Source organism: Mesoplodon mirus (genome assembly GCF_964341445.2).
Source record: "Mesoplodon mirus genome assembly, chromosome: 7".
NCBI classification, from domain to species: domain Eukaryota; kingdom Metazoa; phylum Chordata; class Mammalia; order Artiodactyla; family Ziphiidae; genus Mesoplodon; species Mesoplodon mirus.
In genome coordinates this window covers 51,974,711-51,987,825 of record NC_138983.1, presented here as the reverse complement: position 1 = coordinate 51,987,825, position 13,115 = coordinate 51,974,711, and the positions used below count along the sequence as shown (strand labels likewise).

Here is a 13,115-nt window from a genome sequence, read left to right as displayed (position 1 = left end):
TCCCTGGTGGCGCAGTGGTTGAGAGTCCGCCTGCCGATGCAGGGGACATGGGTTCGTGCCCCGGTCCGGGAAGCTCCCATATGCTGCGGAGCGGCTGGGCCCATGAGCCATGGCCGCTGAGCCTGAGCGTCCGGAGCCTGTGCTCCGCAAAGGGAGAGGCCACAACAGTGAGAGGCCCGCGTACCGCACACACACACAAAAAAAAACAACACTTCAAAACAAAATGATACACAAACACTTCCCCCACAGCAGCCCCACCCCCATCTTGGGACTGATGGCTAAGGCCTCGGCCAGACTGGACACCAACCAGTGTCAATACCATCTTCTGTTGACGCTCATGTTATACTTATCAGGAGCCCGGCAGTCTCCCTAGTGCAGACAGACATAAATGAATTGCAGGATTAGTTTGTACTTTGCAGCAATAGCCAAGGAAGAACAAACAGAAGAGAGGAGCAGTGCTGGGGATAGCTCTGTTTCTGGAAAACAGCCACAAAGACAAGGCTGTGCTAATAGAAGAAAGCGAAGCTAGACCACGACTGTACAGAGGGCTTATGGAAACAAGGCACCACCTCTAGGCACTGGGCAGGAAACCTGTGTGGGCTTTGGGGTCAGCTCAGTCTGGGTTCCACGTCTAGCTTTGTTATTTCCTGGTTCTGAAACCTGGGCAAGTTACCTGGCCTCCTGAGCCTCAAGTTTTCTTCATCTGCAAAATGGGGATGTGAACAGCTTCCCTACTGGTGTATTGGGAACATTACATAAAACCATATATGAAAAATACTCGGCAGAGTGCATGGCACATACTACTTAATAATCATAATTGTTACATTAATTATTAGTCATTTTGTCTGTTTTTGCATTTGGAGAGGACTTCAGAGTAGGTATCTCTTATTAAGGCTGAATTTTCCTATCACAAAGTATGATTTACAATTTCTTCCAAGTCTAGGCTGTACTGGAGTCAGACTCATAACTCCTGGGAAGCTAACGATCGGTTCCTGCACGTGGCCTGATCACTCCCAGGGCTTCGGACTGCATCTAAATATTGGTAGTCTCTGGGATTCCAAGTCTCTGGAAAATCTTCTGATTCAAAGGAATAAGGAATCTCCTTCTGTTCAGCCTGGATGGCCTGGCACTGGCCATTTTCACCAGACAGTGGGACACACCCCATGCTAGGGGATTCAGGGCACAGCCTGAGCAGTGTCTAGAGCACCAGTAAAGTAGGGGCACTCTATACCCCTGCAAGGTACAGGTAAGAGGATCAGAAGAGACTAGAAAGAAGCTATTTTGCATCTCATCAGGCATGCAAGTTTTGGGTCCTTTTGAAAAACAAAATTTTGTTTTACAGATTAGTGGGTTTTGAATTACATATGGAGACTGAGGCACTGTAATCTTCAGTGTCAGGTCCTCGGAAGGTCTTAGTCTGATTGCTCCTCATCACACCCATCCCTTGCTTTGGGTGGTGTCTTGGGGACTGGCCAGGCCTCCAGACTCAAGGCTCTCCTTCCTGTTTCCTCTCCCTGAACACAACGAAGACGACACGATCTTCTCCAGCTGTCCTGCCTCTCTAGTCCTGACCTTACTGTCTCAGGACCTCCTCAACAAAGGGCAGGGCTCTGCCTGCAGCCCGGGTCCTCCCCTAGCCATGCCTCCCTGATCTAACCCCAAACCCAACACGTCACCTCAATGCTTTCCCTTCCAGGACCTTCCAGGACCCTCCATGTCTTACAGGCTCATTCAGACTCCTCAGCCTGGCAGCACACAAGGCCCCTCATGCTCGGCGGCTGCTCTGTCCTCCCAGCCTCTTTCCTGCCATTTCCTCACAGACACCCTGTCCTCAGACATTCTGACAACTCATCCCTCAAATGCGCCATTGCGCCCCTTTGCCCCTGCTCTGCCTGTTCTGGGGAATATTCCGTGCCCCCCCTTTCTTAGCCTGCTGAACTGCTACTCATTCTTCAGGTGTCAGCTCAAATGGTACCTCTGCTGGGAAACCTTCCCTGACTTTTCTTCCCTGAGATTCATAACTGTTTACATCTGGGTTACAGGACACTTAACATAATGCTGTGGCTATTTATTTATGTGTCTGTCTCCCAAATCCTGTCAATACTTGGTGGGAAGGGACGGGGTTTTATTCTTTTCTGTATTTCCAATGTTTAGCTTGGTGCCTTCTAGCCCACAGCAGCCATTAAGTGGACGGACTCTCCATTCTTAGTTTATTTAAACAGTATTTTCAATCAAATTACTTACCTTTTTTTTTTTACTTCTCCTTTGGGGGTGGTGGTAACAGGAGAGAGGTCCTGTTTATTTTGAAATGTCCCCTGTGACTAGCCCTATAATGCAACACAGATTTAATCTTCTCAGATGACACTGATTCTGGCTAAATAAGATGCAGTGACCTTAGATCCTACTCTGCAATGCTGGGGCAGCCTTGATATTTCTGCTTCCTGATGGCAGCTGGAGGAGGGGGGGATTACTTCATTTCTTCGCGTATCACTCATGATAAATGGTTGCTATCCACCTTGGCAGAAAATAGGTCCTTGAGGGAGTCTGGTGGGGGGCCCTGTCCACTTAGATTAGCCCCCCCCCCGAGGTTTCAGCTCATGTCTTTCTGCACTGCCCTGGAGAAGTGCCACTTAGGTGACGTTTCTCAGGTCCGTGAATTCCAGAAGAGGGTGGCATCGTCAGGATTGTCCTGTGGCCCCCTCTTTTGTGCTCAAGGACAAATTTGCGGTTGGGGGGTCAGTTAAGTGCAGGGGAGAAGGCATTAGCTTTGAACTGAGAGGATGTGGGTTCTCCCTTGGGCAAGTCACCTAAATCGTCCAAGCGGTAGCTCCCTCAGGGTCGAATGACGGCATCTCTGCTCTGCTTTGCTCACAGGATTGTCATTAGGATCAAATGAAATTATCCAGCTCAACAGCCCTTTCCAGTTGGCAGAGAGCTCTTGGATAATCTTCAGCTCACTTCTTCCTCAGGCCACCTGCACCGGGAGTAGCGCCTGGACCCCTCCCAGGAGCAGCGCGACCAGAGCTGCCCGCTGCTGGTACGGAAGCATCTGCTACTACCTCCAGGTGCCAATTTGTCCCAGACACTGTGCTAGCATTTTATATGCACAACCTCATTTTCGTCACAACTACCATAGAAGGCAGGTGCTTTTTATTTATTTATTTTAAAAAAACTTTTAGAAATGAGATGAGAGAGGTGAAGTGACTTGAGCAGGGCCAGGAACTGCTAAGTGGCATGATGGATTTCCATCTCTGATCTGCTGGACATTGAAGTCTCTGTTCTTTCTACTTCCCCACACTGCTTCTCAGGGCCTAGAAAGCTCCACTGCCTTTCTCTCCAGAGCACCTGCTCATCTCTTGGGATTTAGCTCCAGCATCACCTCAGCTGGAATACCTACCATTCCTGGATTCCTGGGACCCTGCTTTTCCCTCTTTCTTTTGCTGTGGTCCCACGAGACCCTCAGCAGAGTGTATTTTTAGTACTTCTAGCACCTTAAGACCCTTTTCTGCTTAGTTGTCTGCCTCCTCAAGGACATCTTGGACTCCTCAAGGGCAGGGCCTGGCTTCAAGTCCCTGGTGCTCAGCCCTGGGCTGGTGCAGAGTTAGTGTTCCAGAAAGGCCTGCTGAATTTATGAATCAGTGGGTGAATGATGATCCACCTGTCTGGGATTATAGACAGGAAACACCCATCGCTAAGGGTCTTAGGGTGATGGTTCTCAGTATGGCTACACATCAGGTTCACCTGGAAAGCTTTTTTAAAAAAGCTTCACCCATCACATCTGAAGGGCCTGGGCCTCTGTCCCTTTAACATCACTCCAGTGATTCTGAGGCACAGCTAGATTTGGAAACCATGGCTTTAGGAGCAGTGCTTTTCAAACTTTAATGTACCCACGAATCATGCTAAAATGAAGATTTCAGTTCAGCAGTTCTGGCTGTGGCCTGAGAGCCTGCATTTCTAGCAAGTTCTCAGAGGAGGCCGATGCTGCCTATCTGTACTTGGAGGAGCAGGGCATTACTTAGAATACTCTGCAAGCCATAAATGCAAGAGACGGGAGACGGCCTACCCCTGAGAACCCACGCCTGGTTCTGTGGACAGGGACCGCGTCTGATCCGATTCTGATCCCCAGAATCCTGAGGAGGGCTGGGCACAGAGTACGGTCATTCTTTTCTACTTCCTTAAACATAAGCCTGGTATCTCTGGAAGCTCTGTAAAATCTTCGAGGCTATAAGGTAGCAATCCTGAAGTTAATGAGCTGCAGTGAAGCCTCACTGTGCCCTCTTTCTGGACAATGTAGGGAATTTCCTAGTAGGAGCTGTGAGCCCAGAAGTCTCTTGGGACGAAAGGCAATCTATTCCCTGCTTGTGAGCGAGCATTCTCCCTCTGTCTCAGGATAAGATCGCTTGTGCAAAGGAGCGTCCTTTGCCCACATCATGTAGCAGCCCTGGCAGAACTTGATTCGCTGGTTCTCAGAACAAGTGGGAAGAGCTTGAGCATTGGAACCACACAGACATGGCTTTCAAATACCAGCTCCACAACTCACTTGGTAGGTGACCTTGGGCAAATTACTTCATTACTCTGAGCCTCAGTTTTTTCATCTCAGAAATGGGGATAATCACATCTATTTCAAAGGGCTACTTGAGGACAAAATTCTATAAAGAAGGCAAAGCTTTGAGCATAGTGCCTGTTCTATTAAAAAAATAAAAATGTCCCATTAATGGCAACTGGTCACCTTACGAAACCTCCAGAACATTTATGTTACTGCACAATGGAAAAGACAAGTATGTCATACTTAATACTGTCTGTCTAACCTATTTTCCGAGGCAATTAAGGTCTCTCTCAGAGTTAACATAATCTGTGTAGCTGGGTTTGATGGAGAACTGAGTCCAGATGTACTTCTGAACAACAGGCTTCAGACATTCCTCTGTGACGCTAGGGGAGAGATATGGGAAAAAGTGAGGATCCTCGCTCCCTGAAGGGACGCAGGGAGGAAGATGCCCAAAGGACCAGGGTGGGGGTCTCTGTGCTGAGCATGTCCAGTATGGTAGGCTGAATTGAGGCTGTAAAGGTCAAAGGAAGAGACACACACCCACAGGCTAAGGGCACCAGCCTGGAGCCAAATGCTATCCCTGGGAGCAGCTGGAACAGTAAATGCTAATGGACGAAGAGGACAAAATTTTAGAATTTCTTTAATCTACTTCTGGCATTTACTGACGGGAACGCTAAGGCTCTGAGAGAGGAAGGGATTTACCAGTATCCAGGTACCAGTTAAAATCAGAGCCGGAGCCCTGGTCTTTTCCCTCCTGATTGTCTTTAGAAAACTGGAAGGCAGAAAAAAATTGTTTTTCCCTTCCGCTTTGGTTCACTTTCTAAAAAGGTTTTAGCACGTGAGAAAACAATGAATTGAGAGAGGGCAGGAATCCAGCCCTGAAATCATACCATGGATACATCAAAAGATTGCTAAAAGTCAGAAACAAAAAGGTACCAAAACCACAACTCTCTCAATTTATAGATGATGCAATTGGAAACCAGAAAAGCTAAGGGACCAGCCCGAGGCCGCATGAATACACAGCAAAGCTGGACAAGTGCCCTGGCTCCTAACTCTTCCCGGCTAGGTCCCCCTGTATCCCGGCTGTGTCCCAGGCAGTTACCACCACTGATTGGAGGTTTTAATGATAAATGCTAGGTTTTCATCCAAGATTTTCATATGAAGTGTACTGTGTTTTCTATAAAACTGAACTTGAGGGCACATATCACTTCATAGTTCAGTATCATTCATACAAAGGTCTTTGGAAATCTCTTTTCTATTTCAGTGTCAGGAAAAAATATTCCTCTGCTTAGAAGTGGGCATATTTTCCCATTTCTGATGATGTAAACCATGAAAACAATTATGTTTCCCTGTTTAATCTGGCTTCCAGGAAGCTCAGAGTCTTATTTGATGTGTAATCACATATATGTGTTTCCTCCTTTTTTCTCTTATTTCCAAACTCTACTTAATTTACTTTAATACATGTGTCTTTGGTTGTAAGAGGACTGAATTCCTTTTTGAGGAAAAATGGAGACATGATCATCATCATATAATTGTTATGATGATGATAATAACAGTAATAATAGTAATAATAATAATAACTCATCAGTGCTCCTCTCTCCAAGGGATATTTTATTATCCTCAAGTTAGAAACTAATGATCAGACAGATGAAATAAGTTTTTCAAGGCCACACAGTTGGGGAGCTTCAGTTTCCTCATCTGTAAATTGGGTGTATCATGAATACCTACTTCACAGGGTGGTCTGGGGGTGAACTGCTATAATCCATGTAAAACACTTAACCCCCTCTCGGCTACACATTAAATGCTCTCTACATATTATTATTATTATCTTAAAAGACTATGTATGATTGCTACATTAATACTGTATCTAATTATATCTATATAGTTATTAATTACATTATTAACTATATAGACATGGACATAAACATTATTGGATTTCTGGGTCTGTCTGACTCTTTCTACCATCCTTATCCCAAGTAAGCACCACCCCATGTGCCACTTTGATCTGAGCCACACATGGATAACTGAGAGTCACCCAGGTAGCAGTGCGAGCCACATCCCCATCTGCCATGGCTACTTTCAAGTCACCCAGATGTGTGTGAGGCTTGGGGACTCTGAGGTGACCATTACCCAGGAGTCACACAAGTGCCACAATGACAGGGGATGCTGACAGGCAGACATTCGTCTCGGTGTGTCTGACCACTTCTGCTTGTCGCAGGGTCACTGTGAGCCTACACGACAAATGTACTCTGTGACAAAGTTCCTGTTTGGGGGCTGCTCCCTTTGGGTGCTCTGTATGGTCTGGAAATTCCCCCATTCTCTCCTTGCTGGCAGACCTTCTGGAGAGGTCCCCTAGCAACCCAGCCTCCAAAGCCAAGGCACCTGGAATGCCCACAGAAATACAAATGTGGGGCTTCCCTGGTGGCACAGTGGTTGAGAGTCTGCCTGCCGATGCAGGGGACACGGGTTCGTGCCCCAGTCCGGGAAGATCCCACATGCCGCGGAGCGGCTGGGCCCGTGAGCCATGGCCGCTGAGCCTGCGCATCCGGAGCCTGTGCTCCGCAACGGGAGAGGCCACAACAGTGAGAGGCCCGCATACCGCACAAAAAAAAAAAAAAAAGAAAGAAATACAAATCTGAAGCCTGTCTTCTTCCAGGATCTTTGCCTGAATGAGACATTCTCAGGACTTCCCACTGTGACCCTCCAAGTCACTCAACACAGTTAGGATAATGTCATCATTCATTCAGAGTATAAGCGGACTGGGGTGTTCAAATTACTAGGCCAAGGTTAAAATTTCCCCCTATTACTCAGTCTGTCATGTCCACAAACGACCAGAGTAAGTGCTGCACTTTGGTAGAGATGAAAGGAGTTCAGGCTCTCCCAACCCACCCCCACCATTATTAATGACTTTCTCTCATTGTAGCTGATTTACCCCAATCCAATCCAATCACACAGGATTCGTTTGCCATTGAGCGATCTGAAATTGATAGGTGCAGCTTACCATACAGCATGCAACAAGGCAGGGGAGAGACAGGAAATTCTCCACCGGTTGGCTTACCTATGTCTGAAATCTTTATTTCTGACAGAAGACAGGAGAGCAGGGAATAGAAGAAAGAATGAAGTGTTAGCAGCAGGGTTAGAAGCATTATTAGCAGCCTGAAAACTTGACAGCAATGGTCCTGTACAATACTATAATAAATAAAGACTCAGCAGCTCTGACACTGATATATTTCATATTGGCTATTACTTGTCAGTGAGCTCACTCATAAGCAGCTACGTATCACAGAAGAGGCATGGTTTCACCTGCGTCAACACTGCTGACTTACGGGAAGAGGATGAGGTTGACCCAGGCTGCTTTCACCAGGGTAAGACAGAGGCTGGAATAGTCGATCCCCTCCCCTGTACAGAGAAGCACTCCCAGAGATACACACACTCAAAGCTGCATCTCTGTGTGCACACTGCCCGATGGAGAGCTACCCAAACCTGCGTAGCCCACCACAATCCTCCTCGGAATAGAATACAGAATTGGAGATACATTCTAATTAGAAGGGAGAGGGTGACACAGAGAAACAGGCCTGGGAAAAAAGACTGGAAGGAAATACACCAAGATGATAGTATGTTGACAAATTTGTTTTTCTTTACAAATTTAATTTACTCCTCCCTTCCTTACCCACTTACCGTCTTTCATGATCTCCCCACAGCTGTGGCAGGGAGACAGGGAAAATGGGGGTCGCTTATTTAAAAGATGTGAAAATGGAGGCCCAGAGAGGGTAAGTGGTCCAGTTCTAGTTTCTCTGCCAAGGTGGGCTGACCCCGTAGCCCACGGCTCTTTCCATCATGGCACGGGAAAGAGAGAGATGATATGAGCAGCTGACTAAAGCAAATACACTTAAGAGTTCCCTCTTCTCTGGCAGATGTCTACACTGGTCAAACTCACAAAAGAGAGAAAAAGAGGCAGATAATATCCCACCAGCGGCCTGCTTCTCATTCAGCCTGATACCTGATTTCCCATGAGTCTACAGAATGTGAGCTTCTGATTTTCTCGTGGCCAAAGACCTTCTCCTTCCTTTGTGCCTGTGTGGGTCGGTGAGTACCAGCACCCTCATCTTGAGGGCCGTGACAGCTGTGGTCAGCCAGTGAGCCTTCCCCTCCTCTCTCGCGTGTGCTGCAGAGTGAGACTCTCAGCGGGCACTTACCTCCCGGGAATAACTAAGCATGGCATTCAGCCACGGTGATCCTCACCGGGCCATGTGACAATTCCTGGGCGAGGCAGACTGCGTGATGGCCTTCTGGGTTGGGCCTGCCAAGCCGGACCTTGGGCAGATTCCTTAAATTCCCTGAGTCTCCTTTATCTTATTTGTCAGGGCAATAGTAATACATATCTTGCAGAACTGTTATACTAGGCAAATAGAAGAGGCCTCGCAAAAAGAGAGTTTCCTTTTCCCCTGGCTGCTTTCCAGCTCAAGGGCCCGTCCTGCTCACATGGACCCCAGCCCAGGAAATGGGCAGATCCCAATCCCTAAAACAGTTGTGAGGAACCTAGTACAATTTCTCCTGAAAGGGAGAGTCGGGCTCCCCCATCTCTAACCACAGCTTCTCTATAACCCTGGAAGCCACCCTGTGACTGGTCTGGTTCTGAAAAGATCTGGTTTAAGGAGGCGCAGAGACATCCAACATATGAGGCCCTTCCCCGAGCTGTGAGTGTGGCTGTGCTCCATCCCTCATGGTCAGAATGGGGACAAGGAGAGGCTGACAGCTGGCTCTGCTGCACCTCTGCGTCTTAGGAGCAGCCCATGGGCCTTATCTCAGTGTGGGGCAGCTGCAGGGAACTTCTAACTCCGACGCATGTTAAGTAACAGGGCCAGGCTTGGTAACACTGGTACCAGGGCCTAGTCCGTGACACCATCCCTTGTCCTTATAAAAAGACTCATGTGACGAATTCCTATCGGTTTGGTGCCAGGAAACAGAAAAAAGATTCAAGGGCTTCCAAGGGCTTCTCGGTTGCTGGCAGCCTTCTACAGCATCTGGATGCCAAGATATCTCCCTGTCCCGAGGGCAGTCTGTCTTCATTGCAGTGCCCCGTGAAAAGCAGCGCCTGCTTCCCCAGAGCCCCCAGCTCACAGTTTGGCCTCTGGGGAGTGACAGGTGAGGCTCTGTCCTGTCCCCTTCTCGGGCTGGTGGGTCACACCACGTGGACCCACAGGATTGCAAAGGGACATATTAGGAGCTGTGAGGGAGGCCTCACCTTACATACCTCAACTCCAGGATGTTGGTGACATTCCCGGAGGGGAAGATCCTTCGGATGTAGTTGAAATCTCCCACGTAGAGGCTCCCGTCAGAGCCGCACGTGAGGGCCACGGGGGCCAGGAGCTTGTTGCCGTCGGCAAGGCCGTTGCAGCTGGGGCAGGAGATGCTTCTCCGGCGCCCATTGCCCATGATGCTCCCGATGACAGGAGGCTGCTGAGACACAAACTGGTTCTCCCCGTTCCCTTTGTGCAAGATGCCTGGGACAAGGACGGAAGAACAGAATCACCGACGGAGCAGGAGATGGCTCTCCCCTGTGGCCGGCCACAGGGTCGCCTTGCTTTTGCAAGGAATGCCAGATCCCTGCCTACCATTTCCAGACTCATCTCCCAAGGCTGCCTCACCCTATAACGAAACCCAGGCCGTCCTGGGCAGGCCACACTGCTTTGCTGATTGAATTCCCATGACAAGTGTGTAAGACAGGTGCCATTACGCTCCCTGTATTAACGGGGGAGACCTGACATCACACAGATGACAGTAGAAGCGCTTCTGAGCGCTTCCAGGCTCTGAATCATTCAGCCCCGCTGCCGCCCAAATAGACTGAACACACCTCACGTGCCTAGTCTACGTCTCCATCACGGCACAGAATTCTTTTTTGCACTTATCTGTTTTCTCTCTTTAGAGTGAGACCATTTCATGTGCAGAGACAATGTCTTTTCCCTTCTGTATTCCCATGGCCTAGCACAGACCTGACACAGAGTAGATACCAGTAAATGTTCACAGAAATACACAAGTGAAACTTCCAGACGCTTCTCACTGAGGTGGCGTCAAGAGACTGGGGTTTTTACCTGATTTTGATACGAATGGGCTGATCCCAGATCTTGCATGGGTCCCTTCAGTGCTTTAACTGCCCCTGGGCCTCCGTCTCCCCACCAGCAAAATGAAGGGATTGACCTCAGTGGCGTGCGAGCTGCATCCCATATCTATACTGTCTCTTCTCAGGCCCAGCTCATCCTTTAACTCCTGTACTGTTGCTACAGCCTCCTAATTGGACTCTCTGCCTCTGGCCTCACCCCTTCCACACTGAAGCTTTGAGTGAGCTTTGCTTTTTATGGTCGCAAGAATCTTCTCCCAGGCTGTCATCTGTTAGCTCTGCCCTTTATTGAACAGACGTCTTTCATTTTTACGTAGTCTAATCAACCATTATTCAATTCTAATGTTCGTGCTTTTTTTAGGGTTTTAGGGAATCCTTCTCTGAGATCATACATACATTCTCCTGTATTTTCTTCTATTAACTTTAAAGATCTTTCAAATTTAGCTCTTTAATCAAACTTTTAAATTTATTTTGTGTACAGTGTGAACTTAATTTTTTCCTCCACACACTGAGCCCATTTCCCCCAATACCAAGTTCTAAAACACCTATCCCTCCTCCGCTGACATGTGATACTACCTCTACCATGTATCACGTATACGTGGTGCGTGGCAGGAACGTGTACCCTATCCACCCTGTCCTTCTTCTGTAGTTATAGAACTGTGCTGTTTAGCTGGACATGTGACTGTCTGGACCTGACTACAATCCCCAGCTCCTTCTGCAGCTACACTTGGCAGGTAACTGGTTAAAGGTGTGGAAGTGGTGTGGGCAGCTGCTGGGAGGTGTCTCTACAATGGCAGGGGCTTGCTCTCCGTCTTTTTCCTCCCTCCTGCTGGCTGGAAAGTAGACGTGAAGGCTGGAGCTGAAGCAGTCACCTTGGACCATGACCTTGGGGATGGAGGCCTGAGTAGAACAACCCTGCAGAGGTCTAAACCAGCCTCGGGTCACCTACCTCCAGACTTTCAGGTGAGTGAGAAACAAACTTTTACCTTGTTTGCAATTCTGTTATTTTGGCTTTTCTGACACTCATGGCCAAATTACTACTCACAGGTCAGTTTCTGGATGCCTTGTTCTATCCCATGGAATCTATTTCTCTGTTCCTGTGACGGCACCACGCAGTTTTAAGTGTTGCAGTTTTCCTAAGATATCTTAACATCTGGCAAGTGCCTCTTTTTTTTGTTCTTATTTTAAAGACTGCCTTATCTATTTACAAATCTTTATTTTAGTATAAACTTTAGAATCAGTTTTTCAATCCCACACCCCCCAAACATCAAAGCAGTGGCTTTGATAAGCATTCTTGCATCTACAGATTAGGCAGGAGAGATCTGACATCATTACCACGTTCACCTGTCCCATCCTGGGACACAGTCAGAGAGGGCTATCTAAACTACAGATCCGACTGTGTCACTTGCATGCTTTAAACCTTTCAGAGGCTTGAGATCTGCCTCTGGACGGAGTTGAAAGTTCTAATCTTCTTACCTGGGGCACCAGCTGCTCAAGCCAACCCCGGCTCTGGCTTTTGCTATTCCCTTCATTTCACCCTTTGCTCAAACCACAATGAACCTTCTCTCCAATTACTCTTCTTTCAAGCTTCAGTGCTTTGGCACATGCTGTGCTCTCTGCCTAGAAAGTTCTCCCTCCTTGGCATACAGGGCTAATCCTGTAGACCCTTTGAGACTCAGTTCAGAAGTTCTCTCCCAAGAGACACCCTGCTGAACCAAGAAGCTGAGTCAGGTGTTCCTCTTCTACAGCCCCCAGAGTGTCCCCGGCTCCCCTCTGTGATGGCACTGTCCCTGGCACAGCGTGGAAACTGCCTGGGAAGTGTCTGTCTCACCCAGAGTGTAAACCCTTGAAGCCCTTCACTTCTGCATCCCCGCTGCCTAGCAGTGACAAGGTAGCCAAGGAATACCTGTATTAACGCTTCTGACCGACTGATCACATATAAGACTATGTAATTTGAAGTGTGTGTTTCTTGCCTCGCAGGGAAAAAAGCATATGAGAAAAGGGTCACACCGTGGCCTGGTTCCTGAAATTGTACTAATTCACTCACCACTTTGGATGTTGAGGGCATGATGTTTGTCCAGGCTCCATCCTCCCAGCTTGGAAGCATCGATTTCAAAGCCCTGTAGTACTGCTGTTCTTTTTTCCCACAGGATCAGATCTGGGCAGGATTCATACTCATAACCCACAGAAACTGTAGAAAACAAAAGGCACAAAATGCACAGGTGAGCAAAGCCTCTTCTTTGGCTTTAGATCTGCATGCAAGGCCCCTGCTTGTCTTTGGCAGGAAAGGAAGAAGCATCAAATTCCTAAGTGGCCACCAGACCTATGTGCAATACTAACACTGGGCGGCTGAGCCTGACCATCCTTTTTTGGAGAGCGATCGTACATCATCAGGAAACATTAAACAAATGTCCTAAATACTTTATGAAGGACCCAGGTGAAGGACCCGGG

The 13,115-nt window shown here is 48.0% G+C and overlaps 1 protein-coding gene across 4 annotated transcripts in view; it reads right to left on the bottom strand.

Annotated features, from left to right (window-relative positions):
- TENM4 (teneurin transmembrane protein 4) overlaps positions 1–13,115 on the bottom strand; it is a gene marked incomplete at its 5' end in the record, with an annotated part of 390,801 nt that overhangs the window by 50,466 nt on the left and 327,220 nt on the right. For 3 of the 4 annotated variants that reach the window (XM_082628863.1, XM_082628861.1, XM_082628862.1), the window contains 3 exons: positions 7,605–7,625; positions 9,801–10,050; positions 12,712–12,855. In XM_082628863.1, the coding sequence (XP_082484989.1) occupies positions 7,605–7,625; positions 9,801–10,050; positions 12,712–12,855 (415 nt within the window). The remainder of the gene's footprint in view (positions 1–7,604; positions 7,626–9,800; positions 10,051–12,711; positions 12,856–13,115) is intronic. The other variant, XM_082628860.1, reaches the window with a different exon arrangement.